The sequence below is a fragment of the Oncorhynchus mykiss genome, chromosome 7, assembly GCF_057628025.1.
Source record: "Oncorhynchus mykiss isolate SJ-2025 chromosome 7, ASM5762802v1, whole genome shotgun sequence".
NCBI classification, from domain to species: Eukaryota; Metazoa; Chordata; class Actinopteri; order Salmoniformes; family Salmonidae; genus Oncorhynchus; species Oncorhynchus mykiss.
Window position 1 is genome coordinate 66,921,289 of NC_143028.1, and position 18,961 is coordinate 66,940,249.

The following is an 18,961-nucleotide window of genomic DNA, read 5'->3' on the forward strand; positions in this document are numbered from 1 at the left end:
GCATCATGTTTTTGCAATATAGCAAGGATATTAGCTCATCTAATGCAAGTGTACACTGTTGGGTGTTACATGTATAGTTTAAAGTAGTATAATGCATATCCAATGCATGCACATTCTTTCAAGGTTTTTGTCACGCAGGTGCATATTGTAGCTTTAAACAGTATATTTAGGCTTTTATATTAAGTTAAATGATACAACCACAATATGAAAAAATGTGAAGGACAACTTTCCCTCCAATGTTACTTTATCCTGCCTCGAAAACAAATTTCCTATTTCCTATGGGGGAAAAAGACTACATTAACCTTGAATTACTCTGAAATCAAATCTAGGCTATGTACTGCATGGCTCTCTAATCTCCTAGCGTGTGACACTCATGCATGTTGTTGGAGGTCCCAGATGTAGTCGTTGGCGAAGTTCATAATCTGAGTCATGGCGTTCAGGATCAGAATGTCCATGTCGTCATCCAGCATCCCCTCCTCATGGTAGTTCTTCACAGGCAGGATGCAGTTCATTGGAACGCCCAGCTCATTACTGCAGATCTGCATCTGAGAAACGATGAAGACAAAAAGGGCTGGTTAAATTTAGCATGAGGGATGATCTTTGGATCAGGTCAGCACAACCAAGATTTCGCTTTCCAGGTTGACTATATTGCAGATGTTGCATTACATCAACCAATTGCGTGCCATGTCATCAACTGTACCTATGGGCATCAAAGGTACAGCTTTATCATATGATGTGATCAGCTGATATATAAAATCGTATCTGGGCGTTGTGAGATTTGGCAATGTAGTCAGCCTGGAACGTGGCCATTGTGAAATTTCATTAGCTCTGCGGTGATTTACCTTATCTTTGATTGCCTTGCTGTAGTAGATTCTCTTCACATCCCTGTTCACCAGCTCACAAGCCTTGTCTGGCATGGTCATGACAACAACTTGAGGGATTTCTGCCGTAGAAATGTATAATTAATTAATAGAAGGACTAACTTAAGTAATACTGTCATGTAATATTAAAAAGTCAAAAACTACTACAGCTGAATACCCAACCACAGTTAGTTACAATTGAGATTAGATTAGAAACGCTAAAAAACAAAAGGGTTTGATGAGCTTACTTACGCAGTTTACTGGCTTCTGCCCTGATGTGTTTCATCTTGTCTATGACATCCTTATCCATGCGAGAGATTGTGTCTGCTGTCACAATACTGACCAGACAGTGAGTTTTGTCACTTAAACTGGGATTCTGAATGTATTCTGCTTTTTGGTCCGATAGTGGGTGTAAAGGATTGAACTGTCAAAGAAAATATAAAAATTGTCAGATGATACTACTTTGTTTACATCTAATTCATTTTAATCTTTGGCTAGTGTGTGTGTGCGTGTGCGTGTGCGTGTGCGTGTGTGTGTGTGTGTGTGTGTGTGTGTGTGTGTGTGTGTGTGTGTGCGCGCGTGTGTGTGCGTGCTGGTGTGTGTTTATGACTTCTGAATTACCTCATAGCCCTCAGGTAGATGGCCCTTCAGAGCATTGATGATGTCATCAGGGTGCAACCCATTTTTATGTGTCTCCAGACCCATGACATCATTGAATGCAAAGGGCAGACGTTTTTCTCCTCTACGGCCTTGAATGTAGTGTGTCTTATACTAAAAAGAAACATTTTATTTTAATAACATTATTTTAATTTTTATATTCGAAGATAATTATAGATATAGAATTCTAGAATTCTAGATAAATAATTATCTACAAATTATAGATTATAGAACTCGGAAACATAATAACTGCACAAATATATAATTTATTTGGGACACAATACCCCAAAATGTGCAAAGTGCAAAAAGGTGCACAAAGTAAACGTGCAAGACTAATGTTTCGGTTTACTCAACTGAAAGTATGTAACGTAATAGTAGAATTAAGAAATAAGGCCTGAGGGGATGTTAGTATATGGCCAATATATCATGGTTAGGGGGCTGTTCTTTGGCATGACGCAACATGTGGTAGGAACTTCACTGGACATTATGCAAACTGGAAACCACATATCCCGAGGCTGCATTTATTGTAGCTGGGGATTTTAACAAAGCAAATTTTAGGAAAAGGCTACCTAAATTCTATCAGCATATTGACTGTAGTACGCTCGCTGCTTAAACACTAGACCACTGTTACTCTAACTTCTGTGATGCCTACGAGACCCTCCCTGTCCTCCTTTCAGCAAATCTGACCACGACTCCATTTAGCTTCTCCCTTTAGGCAGAAACTCAAACAGGAAGTACCCATGCTAAGGCCTATTCAACGCTGGTCTGACCAATCGGAATCCACGCTTCAAGATTGTTTTGATCATGCGGACTGTGATATGTTCCGGGTAGCTTCCGAGAATAGTTTTGACGAATTCACTGAAATGGTAACTGAGTTTATTAGGAAGTGTATAGGAGAGGTTGTACCCACTGTGACTATTAAAACCTACCCTAGCCAGAAACCGTGGATAGATGGCAGCATTTGCGCAAAACTGAAAGCGTGAACCACCACATATAAAACATGGCAAGGTGACTGGGAATATGGAAGAATAGAAAAAGAGTAGTCATTCCCTCCAAAAGGCAATAAGGCAAAAAGTCAGTAAAACAAAGTGGAGTTGCAATTCAACGGCTCAGACACAAGACGTATGTGGCAGGGTCTACAGACAATCACGGGACTACAAAAGGAAAACCAGCCATATCGTGGAAAGTTTCACTTTGAAATAAATAAGGGGTGGCCAGTCGAGCAGCGGAGAGTGAATGAGCGGGTCATCACTCCACGCACCAGATCTCCAGTGCGCCTCCCCAGCCCGATATGTCTTGTGCCGGTTCCTCGCACTCGCCATGAAATCAAATCAAATCAAATCAAATCAAATTTTATTTGTCACATACACATGGTTAGCAGATGTTAATGCGAGTGTAGCGAAATGCTTGTGCTTCTAGTTCCGACAATGCAGTAATAACCAACAAGTAATCTAACTAACAATTCCAAAACTACTGTCTTGTACACAGTGTAAGGGGATAAAGAATATGTACATAAGGATATATGAATGAGTGATGGTACAGAGCAGCATAGGCAAGATACAGTAGATGGTATCGAGTACAGTATATACATATGAGATGAGTAGGTAAACAAAGTGGCATAGTTAAAGTGGCTAGTGATACATGTATTACATAAGGATACAGTCGATGATATAGAGTACAGTATATACGTATGCATATGAGATGAATAATGTAGGGTAAGTAACATTATATAAGGTAGCATTGTTTAAAGTGGCTAGTGATATATTTACATCATTTCCCATCAGTTCCCATTATTAAAGTGGCTGGAGTTGAGTCAGTGTCAGTGTGTTGGCAGCAGCCACTCAATGTTAGTGGTGGCTGTTTAACAGTCTGATGGCCTTGAGATAGAAGCTGTTTTTCAGTCTCTCGGTCCCAGCTTTGATGCACCTGTACTGACCTCGCCTTCTGGATGATAACGGGGTGAACAGGCAGTGGCTCGGGTGGTTGATGTCCTTGATGATCTTTATGGCCTTCCTGTGACATCGGGTGGTGTAGGTGTCCTGGAGGGCAGGTAGTTTGCCCCCGGTGATGCGTTGTGCAGACCTCACCACCCTCTGGAGAGCCTTACGGTTGAGGGCGGAGCAGTTGCCGTACCAGGCGGTGATACAGCCCGCCAGGATGCTCTCGATTGTGCATCTGTAGAAGTTTGTGAGTGCTTTTGGTGACAAGCCGAATTTCTTCAGCCTCCTGAGGTTGAAGAGGCGCTGCTGCGCCTTCTTCACAATGCTGTCTGTGTGAGTGGACCAATTCAGTTTGTCTGTGATGTGTATGCCGAGGAACTTAAAACTTGCTACCCTCTCCACTACTGTTCCATCGATGTGGATAGGGGGGTGTTCCCTCTGCTGTTTCCTGAAGTCCACAATCATCTCCTTAGTTTTGTTGACGTTGAGTGTGAGGTTATTTTCCTGACACCACACTCCGAGGGCCCTCACCTCCTCCCTGTAGGCCGTCTCGTCGTTGTTGGTAATCAAGCCTACCACTGTTGTGTCGTCCGCAAACTTGATGATTGAGTTGGAGGCGTGCGTGGCCACGCAGTCGTGGGTGAACAGGGAGTACAGGAGAGGGCTCAGAACGCACCCTTGTGGGGCCCCAGTGTTGAGGATCAGCGGGGAGGAGATGTTGTTGCCTACCCTCACCACCTGGGGGCGGCCCGTCAGGAAGTCCAGTACCCAGTTGCACAGGGCGGGGTCGAGACCCAGGGTCTCGAGCTTGATGACGAGCTTGGAGGGTACTATGGTGTTGAATGCCGAGCATGAGGAGCGTGTCGTCAGTCCGCTGCCCAAAAAAACCCAAGATTAATTTTTTGGGGGGGGCACATGGAGCTGGGAGAGCCAGAGACCGTCAGGGAGGGAAGAGCCAGAGAACGTCAGGGAGGCAATGGAGAAGTTGGGAGAGAGCGAGATGAGAGAGATGTTGTGCAAGTCTGTTCTGCTCTACATTCGACCAGAGGATCTGGTTAGCAGTCTGGTGAACTGGACTCCAGTACACCTCCCAGTCCGGTACGTCCTGTGCCTCATTCCCGCACTCGCCCTGAAATGCGTGTCATCAGTCCGGTGCCACCTGTACCGGCTCCACGCACTAGGCCTCCAGTGCGCATTCCCAGTCCAGAGCTTCCAGCGACGGTTCACTGTCCAGAGCTTCCGGCGACGGTTCCCAGTCCAGAGCTTCCAGCGACGGTTCCCAGTCCAGAGCTTCTGGCGACAGTTCACAGTCCAGAACCTCCGGCGACAGTTCACGGTCCGAAACCTCCAGCGACGGTCAACGGTCCGGAACCTCCAGCGGCAGTCAACGGTCCCGAGCTTCCAGGCAAGGCGTCCAGTCCCCCTCCCTGGCAGGAGCCTTCCTCTGCGCCGGTGCCCAGTCCAGGCAAGGGGTCCAGCCTGCTCCATGTCAAGAGCCCTCCTCTGCGCCGGTGTCCTGTCCAGCTCCAAAGCCAGAGCCTTCCTCTGCGCCGGTGCCCAGTCCAGGTACGGTGTCCAACCCAGCTCCATGGCTGGAGTCCTCCTTTGTGCCGATGCCCAGTCCAGGCACGGCGTTCATCCCGGCGCGATGGCGGGATCCGGGATCTGGGCGGGGGCTACGACCTACACCGGAGCCGCCACCAACACTAATCCCCCCCTACTCTCCCCATTTGGTTTCAGGTTTTGCGTTCGAAGTCCACACCTTTGGAGGGGGGTACTGTCACGCCCTGACCATAGAGAGCCCTTGTTTCTCTATGGTGTAGTAGGTCAGGGCGTGACTAGGGTCGGATGCCGGTCGAACACACCTAACTAACATCTCTCTCATTTCTCTCTCTCCCAACATATCCATCGCCACCCGGGTGGTCTCTGGCTCTTCAGGGTGAGTACGAAGAGCTGGCACAGATGGCAACGGACTGATTTCCCACTCTTCCACACTCCGCCGACCACCCCTCGTGCCCCCCCCCCCCAAAGAAACTTGGGGTTTCTGTGGCCGCGGTCCCCGGCGTCATCGCTGTCCTTCCACCTTCCTTGGTGTCTCCTTCCAAAGAAGGGTCTCACAACCTCCCATGATCTCCTCCCAGGTCCAAAACTCCTTTATCTCCGTTACACACTGCTTAGTCCAGTGTTGGTGGGATATTCTGTCACGAACATGTGGAGAGACGGACCAAGGCGCAGCGTGTGTTGAGTTCCACATATTTATTTCAAAGTTAAACTAAAGCAAAACAATAAATCAAAAAACGAACAACGAAATGTGACTACGTGGTGCACATGCACAAACACAAAACAATATCCCACAAACACAGGTGGGAAAAATAGTTACTTAAATATGATCCCCAATTAGAGAAGACGATTACCAGCTGCCTCTAATTGGGAACCATACAAAACACCAACATAGAAAATTTAAACTAGAACACCCCCTATTCACACCCTGACCTACTACACCATAGAGAAACAAGGGCTCTCTATGGTCAGGGCATGACAGATATTACTTGTTAGAGTTTGCTGCACTGTTGGAACTAGAAGCACAAGCATTTCGCTATACAAGTGAAAACATCTGCTAACAGGTGTATGTGGAGTTGGATTTGATTTGCCCATATATCACAAGCCCTGAGGTGCTTTATTGCTATTATAAACTGGTTACCAATGCATTTAGAGCAGTAAAAATAAATGTTGTCATACCCATGGTATACAGTCTGATGCATCAGCATCAGCTGATCAGCATCACCCCCCTCCAATACCCCCCCCCCCCCCCTTTTCCTCAGAAAAGTCTCAATTCTTTGGGGCATGGACTCTACAAGGTGTCAAAAGCATTCCATAGGGATGCTTCCCACAGTTGTGTCAAGTTGGCTAGATGTCCTTTGGGTGGTGGACCATTCTTGAAACACACGGTAAACTGTTGAGCGTGAAAAAAGCAGCAGCATTGCAGTTCTTGAAAGTGTGCAGATGACCACTCTTTGTTTCTACAAGTCTCTCTTCATGTCTCTGTTCTGCCTGTATGTGGCTCGTGAAATGTCTTAGTGTACCAAGGTATATTAGGAAGCCATATCCCATCCCTGAATGGTGTAGTTACATTTATTAGGCAAACCAACTTACTTTCATGGTGAAAGTTGTGCCACAGGCAGCAGCTACCAGGGCATTATGTGTTGATCGTCCTTGGAAAACGTTGTTGACTGAGTTGATGAAGCTGGACTTCCCTGCACCGACTGGTCCATGTAGCAGGCATCTCAGCTGACCCACATCAGGATCACTCAGTTCAAAGTTCCTCAGTGCAGCCACCATGGCATCTCTCTCTAGTTTACTGTCAGATAAAATAAAGTGTTACTTCTGTAGCACATCTCATGGAAGACATACAGTATGGGTTACAACCTATATCATATGCTACAACAGGGATGGCAACTCCAGTCCTCGGGGACCTCATTGGTGACACACTTTTGGTGACACACTTTGGTCCAGCTCTAGCTGGCACACACCTGACTTCAATAATCAAATAGCTTCTTAGTAAAGAGCAATTTCTCAAGCAATAATTTTGCTAGGATTGTCTGGAAATGGTCCGAGTGGGGAGGGGAAAAACTGAAAATTCTTGGCAGAGAGGTTTGGAAGGGCCCACGGCTAGTTTTCTACTAAGCTAACATATGGAATTGTTTTAAGATGGTCATAACAATAATAATTTAGCTATTTATTTTAGGATCCCTGTAAGTATCCAAGAAATATATTTAAAAAGTATTTGATGAATCATTGAATTTGGCCATACTGCTATTAGACCATAGAAACACATTGAATTACATATTCATACATGGTAAAACAGAAATGTATCCCCCAAAAATTGTCACGTTTGTAATAAGGACCAAGGCGCAGCGTGTGTTGAGTTCCACTCTTTTAATAAAGCAAAACTTCTAGGCAAAACAATAAACCAAAAATGAAAAGTAACATAAGTGGTGCAACTAGCACACACACAAAACAATATCCCACAAACACAGGTGGGAAAACTGGCTACCTAAATATGATCCCCAATTAGAGGCAGCGATTACCAGCTGCCTCTAATTGGGAACCATACAAAACACCAACATAGAAATATTAAGCTAGAACACCCCCTAGTCACGCCCTGACCTACTACACCATATAGAAACAATGGCTCTCTATGGTCAAGGCGTGACAGAAGTTTGTTTTGAATTGTCTGTCCTGTGACAATTTTACTTAACATTTTTTTAAATTGGTTTTCCATTAAAATGATAAGAAAATATCAGAAAATTTCATGTCAACTCACATACAGAATAATGGTCCTGCTGCGTATGTATGACCACTAGGGCCGGGCAATGAAGTTATATCTACCGCGACCCTTTACAGACATAGAACAGTAACATGACGATAGCGACAATTGATCATTTTTCTGACAATTAAACAAAGTCCGCATCAGAAGCATCTGTACCTTTTCAGATAGTAGAATTCTGCGGCGGCATAGAATGTTCATTAACACTTTACTTGACACCCAACGTAATAATATATTATGGCACGGTCATAACCATGTCATAATATGTCATAACATCTGACATAATGTGCCATAACCTGTTATAATATGGTCATAACTCTGTCATAACCCATATATTTAGACCTGTTGTGACATATATTGCGTTTTATGGCTGGTTATGACACCTACACAAGAGTGTCAAAACCCACAAAACCTACCAGACAAGGCAAAACATTCCATTACACCATAGTCTGTGTCAACAGTATATAGTTATTTAACTTCAACAAAAAAATGTATTGACCATTTTAAATTATCATTGTAATTGCGCACACATTGATATCAGAGAAGCACCTACCCCAATGCTCTGTTGCTAATGACTGGAATGAATGAATGAGCAGATTTCAGGAGCAGGACAAGAACCCTCTTTTTGACTGATGATTGACATAAGGGCATAGGCCTATCACGTACTGTATATCTGGCTTATGTGATTATGATGGTCATAATGCTTCTTGACAGTGTCAAAGTGTATTTTCCTCAAGTGATGTAAAATATGATGCAAACATGGCTGTAAAGAATTCATTACAACAACAAATTATTTAAGAAAAACAAGTAAACTTCTTGGTAGGGAAAACATCTAATTTGAATAAATATGGGCTTTGACAATCTTATTAGGTGTTATAACCAGCCTTAATAAAATATCAGAATATATGTCACAACAGGTGTAAATATATGAGTTATACAACGAGTGGGTCTAATCCTGAATGCTGATTGGTTAAAACTGCATTCCAGCCGGTGTCTATTCCTCAAGTTACCACCGGGTAAATCTATGACGTTAAAATGCTTATTTACTCTGTTCCACCTGACTGCACAATTTATAAACTTGATCTCCACTATAACAAGCATCTAGACATCTAGACTAACATTTAGTTTATACAGAGGAGATTTGTATAAACCTTGCTGTCTGTCTCTCCGACATTTGCAACATTGTTTTAATATAAAAATTTGATCTCCAGATGTCTCATAGTAATGAACGTGTTGGTATGAGACAGACAGGCAGGCAGCTTTTCTCAGCCAGTTGAAATCATGAATCAGCATAATTGTGTTAGCTGTGTTGTTGGCTAGCTCCTCTGAACAAGTGTCCTGAAGAGTGAGCACATTTTCTATGCCAGGCGAAATCGCGCCTCATTAGCTCATTGTTATGGATGTTTTCAAATAAATGTCACTAGAAAACAGCTTAAACAAAGGCAAATGCCAGGATGGCAATGGAACATTTAGAACGAATGACTGGGTCGCATCCATAGATACAGAACAAAAATACTGAATGACTGAGTCGAGTCTCTAGCAACCGAACCGATAGAACAAACAACCAGCCAGCTTGGGTAGCAACCCTAGATTTGTGTCGGGACTATTTTTATTTAATTACATTTTTATTTCACCTTTATTTAACCAGGTACGATAGTTGAGAACAAGTTCTCATTTACGACTGCGACCTGGCCAAGATAAAGCAAAGCAGTGTGACAGAAAGAACAACACAGAGTTACACATAGAATAAACAAGCATAGAGTCAATAACACAATAGAAATAAGACAGTCTATATACAGTGTGTGCAAATGGCATGAGGTGGTAAGGCAATAAATAGGCCATAGTAGCAAAGTAATTACAATTTAGCAGATTAACACTGGAGTGATAGATGAGCAGATGATGATGATGAGCAGATGATGGTGTGTAAGTAGTGATACTGGTGTGCGAAAGAGCAGCAAAGTAAATAAAAACAATAAGGGGATGAGGTATGTAGATTGGGTGGGCTATTTACAGATGGACTATGTACAGCTGCGGCGATCGGTTAGCTACTCAGATAGCTGATGTTTTAAGTTAGTGAGGGAAATGTAAGTCTTGTGGAAGGATGAAATAATATGAATAAATTCATCAAAATAATGTTTTTAATGAAAATATGTCAGTCATTATTTGAATAGGTTGTATAAAAGTGATAATGCCCTCGAATGCCCTCAAAGCTGGTGTTTGGAGGATATATTTGCACTTCGTCTAGGGCCTAACAACACCCGTGCCAATGTATCCTCCAAACACCAGCGTTTCTGGCGTTATAACTTAATTGTGTAAGCTGTTATGACATGTGACATGGTTATAACCATGTCATAATGTGTTATAGCACTGGATGTCAAGTAAAGTGTTACTGAATGTTCTGTATCATTTCCCTGACAACAATACATTTTCCTGATTGATGTGCTGCTGTGTTGATTTTTATGCTGTTTTTTAATGGTAGGGTAGTGTGCTTTCTTTCTACTAACTGTCTTGGTAAGTAATTTAACAAACTTTAAAGTACTTTTTTTAGGAGACAGTGGTCTGTGCACAGGCAGGCTGCACGCAAGCAGCTCAAGATTATTTGATTGACAGTCAGTGGTGTAGTGCTATTTATTGATTAAAAAAATATATATTTTTATTATGTCATAATTTCCTCAATCAAAGTTTGTACTGACCCTTATGGTACTGACAGGTGTCACCCATCTTCCCCATTATCCCCAGTGTATTTATACCTGGGTTCTCTCTTTGTCTGTTGCCAGTTCGTCTTGTTTCGTCAAGTCAACCGTCGGTTTTCCCGTACTCCTGTTTTACTCTAGTCCCTGTTTTCTAGTTTTCCCAGTTTTGACCATTCTGTCTGCCCTGACCCTGAGCCTGCCTGCCGTTCTGTACCTTTCAGACTCTGCTATGGATTACTGACCTCTGCCTGCCCTCAACCTGTCATTTGCCTGCCCCCTGTTTTTGTAATAAACATTTGTTACTTTGAACTGTCTGCATCTGGGTCTTCTCCTGAGCCGTGTTAGTATTTATCACCTCTTCGATTTTTAAAAACAGCTAAAAGCATGCTATTACCGGCTAATGCAACTAGACACTAAATACTACAAAATTGTTTGTCCTGACTACAGTGTTAGGTTTGGGGCAAACTAACAATAACTTGCATTAACAGAAAAAATGTCTGACAAATAGATAACATGCCACAGAATGCTGCAGCAGCCCTCAAGGTGTGCCGCAGTATGACGCAACTTTTAAAGTAGGAACCCCTGTAGCCTATATTCTTCATCCTTCTCGCCACCACCAGGGAGAAGACAGGGAAGAAATGCCCATTTATCTACCTCTAGGCTGCTATACATATTTATTTGGTTTGTCATTCTAATGTTTTTCATAGATTTTTTTATGGTGATTAGAAAAAAAATATTTAGAATTTATTATAATTCATTTTCCAGAAATAATATTTCCAACTCTGTGTATTCTCAAATTGAAAAAAGTGAGGGATCTCCACTCCTTCATCCTCAATATTTGATCAGACAGTATAATACTTACCTCCAACATGTTTTCCTCCATTGTTTGTCAAATTCTGTGTGACACACATGGGACACATTTTGATTAAATTAACTTAATTATTGTTTTCTAGATTGCAATAACCCCAATTATCATTTTCAAAAGAATCTGATGATTTTGATTACACACAATAAATGAGAGTAGACTACAGTCAATGATAAGTACTGCCTTGAGACTGTTGTCAATGCATGCTCTAAAACAGAGTATGCTGATTTCCAGAACAAGTGACAGGAATTGTGACTGATGAACTGTACTTGAACAGATTTTGCACTCACAGCCGATATATTCACTTAAAGGGTATTTTACAGATATGTCATATGTCTCTTACCCTTTGATGGTGGTGGTGGTGGTGGTGGTGATGGTGATGGTGTAGAGACTTCTCCGCCCATCTTTGCTTTTCAGAGGGGGAATATAAAAATGCTATCCGAGTCTGCAAAGAGCGACATACAAACAGATATATGTTAAGTATGTTCTGGGTACCTCCTTGTTGCTGACAACTCAAGGATCGGAAACTGTGGCAAATGATGTGAAATACTGTAATATAATCAGTATACAATCAGTACAACATGTGGAACTATCATATAACTGCACTCAAAATGATGATGTCTGTATTTAAAACTATTTTTGCAGATCTACATTGAGAAAAGATGGTAGTTCAGCCTAGTGAAGAATTCTCCTTATGAGATGGTGGAGAAGGTGGCTTCAGACATTGAGAAACTACTGACCAAGAAACGCAAAGCAATTGTTATAAGTCAGCAATTTGAGCTCTATTTATTTCACAAAACACACATAACATTTAGGGGCAGTTTCACAGAAAGATCAAGCCTGGTCCTGGAATAAAAAAAAGCTCAATGGCTCCATTGAAAATGCTATGGCGTATTTCTGTACAGGTTTTACCCCAGTGTTTTGCCCAAAGGCTCACTTTTATTTTTCCATCCATGCTGGCCGGCACCAGGGGCTTTGCTAGGATTTGAGGACATTGGGGGCTCTGCCCAAAGCCAGAGGGGGAACCCTACTAGTTGGGTCCTGGGGTTTCCCCCGGAAGAAAACAAAAGGAATTTCAATAGCTAAATGCATCAATCTGGTGCACTTCAAGATGACTGTCCAGCTAGCAGATATTGGACCTTATCAGATATTTAAATGTTTATTTAACTAGGCAAGTAATATCTAACAATCCACAACAGATACCTAATACACACAAATCTAAGTAAAGGAATGGAATACGAAAATATAAATATGTGGATGAGCAATGACAGAGCGGCATAGGCTAAGACGCAATAGATAGTATAGAATACAGTACATACAGTTGAAGTTGGAAGTTTACATACACTTAGGTTGGAATCATTAAAACTAGTTTTTCAACCACTCCACAAATTTCTTGTTAACAAACTATAGTTTTGGCAAGTCGGTTAGGATATCTACTTTTTCCTACAGACAGATTATTTTACCTATAATTCACTGTATCACAATTCCAGTCATTTGAGTCAATTGGAGGTGTACCTGAAGATATATTTCAAGGCCTACCTTCAAACTCAATGCCTCTTTGCTTGGCATCATGGGAAAATAAAATGTAATCATCCAAGACCTCCACAAGTCTGGTTCATCCTTGGGAGCAATTTCCAAATGCCTGAAAGTACCACGTTCATTGGTACAAACAACAGCACGCAAGTATAAACACCATGGGACCACGCAGCCGTCATACCGCTCAGGAAGGAGACACGTTCTGTCTCCTAGAGATGAACTTACTTTGGTGCGAAAAGTGCAAATCAATCCCAGAACTACAGCAAAGGACTTTGTGAAGATGCTGGAGGAAACAGGTACAGAAGTATCTATATCCACAGTAAAACGAGTCCTATATTGACATAAACTGAAAGGCCGTTCAGCAAGGAAGAAGCCACTGCTCCAAAACCACCATAAAAAAAGTCAGACTACGGTTTGCAACTGCACATGGGGACAAAGCTTTTTTAGAAATGTTCTCTGGTCTGATGAAACAAAAATAGAACTGTTTGGCCATAATGACCATTGTTATGTTTGGAGGAAAAAGGAGAGGCTTGCAAGCCGAAGAACACCCTCCCAACTGTGAAGCACGGGGGTGGCAGCATCATGTTGTGGGGGTGCTTTGCTGCAGGAGGGACTGGTGCACTTCACAAAATAGATGGCTTCATGAGGGAGGATAAATATGTGGATATATTGAAGCAACATCTCAATACATTAGTCAGGAAGTTAAAGCTAGGTCGCAATGGGTCTTCCAAATGGACAATGACCCCAAGCATACTTCCAAAGTTGTGGCAAAATGGCTTATTAAAGACAGAAGAGTCAAGGTATTGGAGTGGCCATCACAAAGCCCTGATCTCAACCCAATAGAAAATTTGTGGGCAGGATTGAAAAAGCGTGTGCGAGCAAGGAGGCCTACAAACCTGTCTCTGTTACACCAGCTCTGTCAGGAGGAATGGGACAAAATTCACCCAACTTATTGTGGGAAGCTTGTGGAAGGCTTATATAAACTTATTAAAATAAAAGCTGAAATAAATAATTCTCTCTACTATTATTCTGATATTTCACATTCTTAAAATAAAGTGATGATCCTAACTGACCTAAGACGGTGAATTTTTACTATGATTAAATGTCAGGAATTGTGAAAAACTGAGTTTAAATGTATTTTGCTAAGTTGTATGTAAACTTCCGACTTCAACTGTACATATGAGATGAGTAATGCAGGATGTAAACATTATTAAAGTGGCATTATTAAAGTGACTAGTGTTCCATTTATTAAAGTGACCAATGATTTCAAGTCTGTATGTACTGTGGGTTGGGTCAAGATATTTACACAGATCAGACACGGACAGAGTATGATTAGCTCGAAAGAAAAGGATAGGTCTCCCCCATGAGACCCTCTCTGGGATACCCTCTTCTGGGCTCCGGGTCTTGTTGTATCCTGTTGAGCACACAAACTCCCTCGTCTTAGCTCAGGCACTGTCTCCAACTACACGGAAGCCCCCTTACTTTCCCAGTCCTTCCCTGTGTGCTGCCCTTCTGGCAGCTTTATAGGGCTTGTACAGCTGGTGAGCAATCAGCCCTTGATTACTCACCAACTCCCCAATCAGCCTCAATTAGTCCTGGGCGAAGAGCCCGTCGAGACCTGGCACGTCCAGCAGATGGAGCCATCGCCTCGTGATGTATACTCCGTCTGTCACCAGGCCTCGACGAGTCTCCCCCGGGTGGCTGAACTGCTGTACGCCACTGTAGGCAGCAGCCTCTCTGTGCTAGTGATGGCTGTTTAAGAGTCTGATGGCCTAGAGATAGAAGCTGTTTTTCAGTCTCTCGGTCCCAGCTTTGATGCACCTGTAAATTGAAGTGGGTCTAGGGTGAGAGGTAAGGTGGAGGTGAAATGATCCTTGACTAGTCTCTCAAAGCACTTCATGATGACAGAAGTGAGTGCTATGAAATAGTCATTTAGTTTAGTTACCTTTGTATTCTTGGGTAAAGGAACAATGGTGGCCATCTTGAAGGATGTGGTCAATTCTAGGTCAGGTGAATAAAAGGACTTGAGTTCCTATATGTTGTTAAAATGACACCATGAGTCATTAAACATGAAACATACACCCCCGCCCTTCTTCTTTCTGGAGAGATGTTTACTCCTGTCAGTGCGACGCACTGAGAATCCAGGTGGCTTTACCAACTCCGACAGCATATCCCGAGAGAGCCATGTTTCCGTGAAATAGAGTATGTTACAATCCCTATGTCTCTCTGGAAAGCAACCCTTGCCCTAATTTCGTCGATCTTGTTATCTAGACTGGACATTAGCGAGTAATATACTCGGAAGCGGTGGGTGGTATACGCACCTCCAAAGTGTGACCAGAAGACCGCTCTGTCTTCTTCTTCTCCGGCGGCGTTGTTTTGGGTCAGCCTCTGGGATCAGTTCAAATGCCCTGGGTGGTGCGGACAAAGGATCCACTTTGGGAAAGTCATTTTCCTGGTTGTAGTGCTGGTAAGTTGACGTTGCTCTGATATCCAATAGTTCCTCATGGCGTATGTAATACCACTTAAGATTGTCTGGGCTAACAATGTAATAAATAATACATAAAAAAAAAATACTGCAAAGTTTTCTAATGACTAGAAGCGAGGCAGCCCTCTCTGTCAGCACCATCTTGTTTACGCAGTTGTTTATTTTTCTAGAAATAAATAAGATCAAGCCCGAAATGTGCATATTAGGGAGTTGTAGTTTCCAACAGGCCAATATTCTACATAAAACGTGCTAATTAACTACATTCACCATAATCCATTGCGCGCCTACTTGTCCTGTCAGTTTGTTTATTTTATGCCTGCGACATTAGGTTAGTGTGGGGCAGACACTGAGAGTGAGAAGAGACAGAAAAATGCATGCTCAAAAGGGATAGGGAGCAGTTGCTTTGTGATTTATCTCTACCTGAAAATACATGATCTAAGTGATTGACAGTTGGTAATCAGCAGTCAGCAGTATGCCTTATTTACTTTGAAGAACTACTTAAATAGTGATTTTGTCAGACAGCATAGGCAGCAGCTCTTTGGAGATGAGATGATGACTTGGAATTAAATAATAAAGTTATCAAATAAAACAAATATAATGTACACAACAACTGAAATACTTTATTTAAGTAAAGTAATGTGAATAAATTGCTCAGCACTAGTGGCAGACCATGCCGAAGTACAGTGCATTCTACTGTATACATATATTTTTTCTATTACGCTGAACAAAAATATAAACGCAACATGTAAAGTGCTGGTCCCATGTTTCACGAGCTGAAATAAAAGATCCCAGAAATTTTCCAGACGCACAAAAAGCATATTTCTGTCAAATTTTGTGCACAAATTTGTTTACATCCCTATTTGTGAGCATTTTAGTATTTCTTTCTGTAACAAAGCGTTTTTGTGGGGAAACACTCATTCTGATTGGCTGGGCCTGGCTCCCCAGTGGGTCAGCTTGGCTCCCAAGTGGGTGGGCCCTCACAGGCCCACCCATGGCTGCGCCCCTGCCCAGTCATGTGAAGTCCATAGATTAGGACCTAATTTATTTATTTCAATTGACTGACTTCCTGAACTGTAACTCAGTAAAATCTTTGAAATTGCTTCATGTTGCATTTATATTTTTGTTCAGTATATATTTACTGCCCTATTAACACATATTTGTTTTAAAGTAGGGATAAAATGGACCAGTACAGTATTTTATTTTCTATTTTAGGACCCTGAGCGTATCTATAACAAATCTGTTAAAGTTATTTGATGAAGCTTTTGAATCTGACTTTATAAATAAGACATGGATAAGTTAAGTCAGGTAATGCCAAATGAAGTCTGAATTAGGTATGCTTTCAAGTGATTGAAATGCATCATACAGGTATTGGAACATTCCGGAAAGCAGAAGAAAGATCATCGGGCAATCATTGGGTATTTCATCTTTTTTTAGAACAGAATATATGTTCCTGAGAGTCTTAGCTTTCAGGAATTGGGACATAATTGCTAATAGCCCAAACATTTCCAAGGCTGGAGACAAATTCACAGGAAGAAAACAAATGTAACATGCCATAATGGATTTAGAAACTGCTGGGTGCAAAGTTCCAAGTCATCTGCTTGGTCCTAAAGTGTGCAATGTAACAATTATTCGACCATCAAAAGCAGGGCTGGGTCCAGCCAACATAAGCAGTCACATAGGGCCTCTGGCCACTAGGGTGCCCCGACCAAAAACGACTGAGAGTTTGAATACTTGAGTTTGAATAGTACAAGTTCACAAATTGGCTATATTAGTAGAATTGCATGAATTGGCTATTGGCTATAGTCACTCTTACTCAGATACAGTATCATTAACACAGCATAAGTCATTTCTTGAAATTAGCTTTAAAACTGCAACAAATGTATCTATGTCCCATGGCAAAATGAGTAGAATTACATTAAATTTGTAATAAAATTGCAAACTTTTCTCTCCGCCCAATGGAAAATGTGTATAACAACACAAAACTTGCTTTAACATTGCTACAATGTTCTCTGTGCCCCATTGCAAAATGTAGAACTGCAAAAAAGTGGTTTAAAGCAGCAACATTGTCTTTACACCCAATGGCAAAATGTGTATAATTGCAGGAAATAAATTAAAACATATTTCCCACTTAGGGCCCAAATCCCACTTAGGGCCCCCCAAAGACTAGAGCTTGCCCTGATCAAAAGGTTTGGGTCTGGAACAAAAACATTTGGGGCTGCAGTCGATGGCTGGCACCCATGTCTCACTGGGCCATGGCTCGAGCAGACCTTCTCTTACTTGGGACCAAAGGTAGGCCACGGGTACTTTTCAGCTGTCATAACAATGGTTAACTGTGAACTTTAACACCTTCTCATAAAGCAACTGTTTTGACTATGCAGAGGTTGTTGATTCTATTCTTCATATGTCCTCACTGTCAGCCCTAGCTAGGGAAACACAATTTCCCTAGTATAATATAAGGGTGTATACAGTTGAAAAGCAGCATTAGTCCAGTATTCCCTGCCGGACATTTCACACAAAAGTAACACGCTTCGTTTGCATTTCTGACATGTTCCACGGCATGTGAAATGACTTAATAACCTGTTTCCAATACATTTGTAATGTAGTAACAAAAAATGCACTCCAAACTAGCTTGTCAGGTGTTTGTGAAAGCAAAGATGGGTGGAATGCAATTTCACAGGTTACAATTCAATGTGTGTTAAAGTATAATGTCTTATTTCGTATAGGCTTAATCTGTATATTGTAAACTGCCCCGTAATATAGAGGCTATATACTGTAAGAACAATAGAAGACAATGTAACACATTCCCCTTTTGCACAAATTACAGGGAGCTTCTACGAACACTGAAATATAGCAATTACATTTTTCCTTTTACATTGCAAATGGGAAGAATATACTGTACTGTATATCAAGTAGGTCCTCTACCAATATTTATCAGTAGAATAATTGGTAATGCCACAGACTTACCTTGTTGGTACTAGTTCCTCCTGAGACTGAGATGCTGATATAGATGTGAAACAATGATTGCAGCTGCACTTATATAGGCTACAATAGAAAGTGAAATTGACTGGTGCAGTGATTTTCACTTTCCAGTGTTTAGATATAGAATAACTAGATAATTCTACAAATCTATCAAGTAGAGAGGGCAATCTGGCTCTCTTATTTCTATACCAATTTCCTGTAAATGGTACCATTACAGGAATAGAGGGGCCATATTTTCACTTTCAATATGACTCTGTTTTATGACTGTCCCATCTCATCGAGGACATAATGTTGAAGGCCGACCTGGATGCTGCAGGCTGTTGTATTCAAGAAGCAGAATCCTCCATTATAGTCATTGGGAAAATGGCAATCTTTGTGGTCAATATTCATGTAAATGTGATTTTATTCCAGAACACAATTAAGGTACCAAAACTTGCTTCTAAAGTGCCTTCGGAAATATTTAATTCATACTCCATGACTTATTCCACATTTTGTTGTGTTACAGCTTGAATTTAAAATGGTTTAAATCGTTGTTTTTTACTCCTCTACAGACAATTCCCCATAATGACAAAGTGAAAACATGTTTTTATCCAGAAGTTTACTGGGGAAACCATAATGG

The 18,961-nt window shown here is 41.7% G+C and overlaps 1 protein-coding gene across 1 annotated transcript; it reads right to left on the reverse strand.

Annotated features, from left to right (window-relative positions):
- Nucleotides 1-145: 145 nt before the first annotated feature.
- LOC110528445 (interferon-induced protein 44) lies at nt 146-18,958 on the reverse strand. The gene is made up of 8 exons (XM_021610516.3): nt 18,328-18,958; nt 11,686-11,787; nt 11,340-11,373; nt 6,611-6,815; nt 1,482-1,631; nt 1,113-1,284; nt 843-943; nt 146-545 (listed from the first exon to the last, which is right to left on the reverse strand). Exons 2-8 carry the CDS (start codon nt 11,744-11,746, stop codon nt 372-374), a joined length of 897 nt encoding a protein of 298 aa, XP_021466191.3. The 5' UTR covers nt 11,747-11,787; nt 18,328-18,958; the 3' UTR covers nt 146-371.
- Between the last annotated feature and the right edge of the window lie 3 nt (nt 18,959-18,961).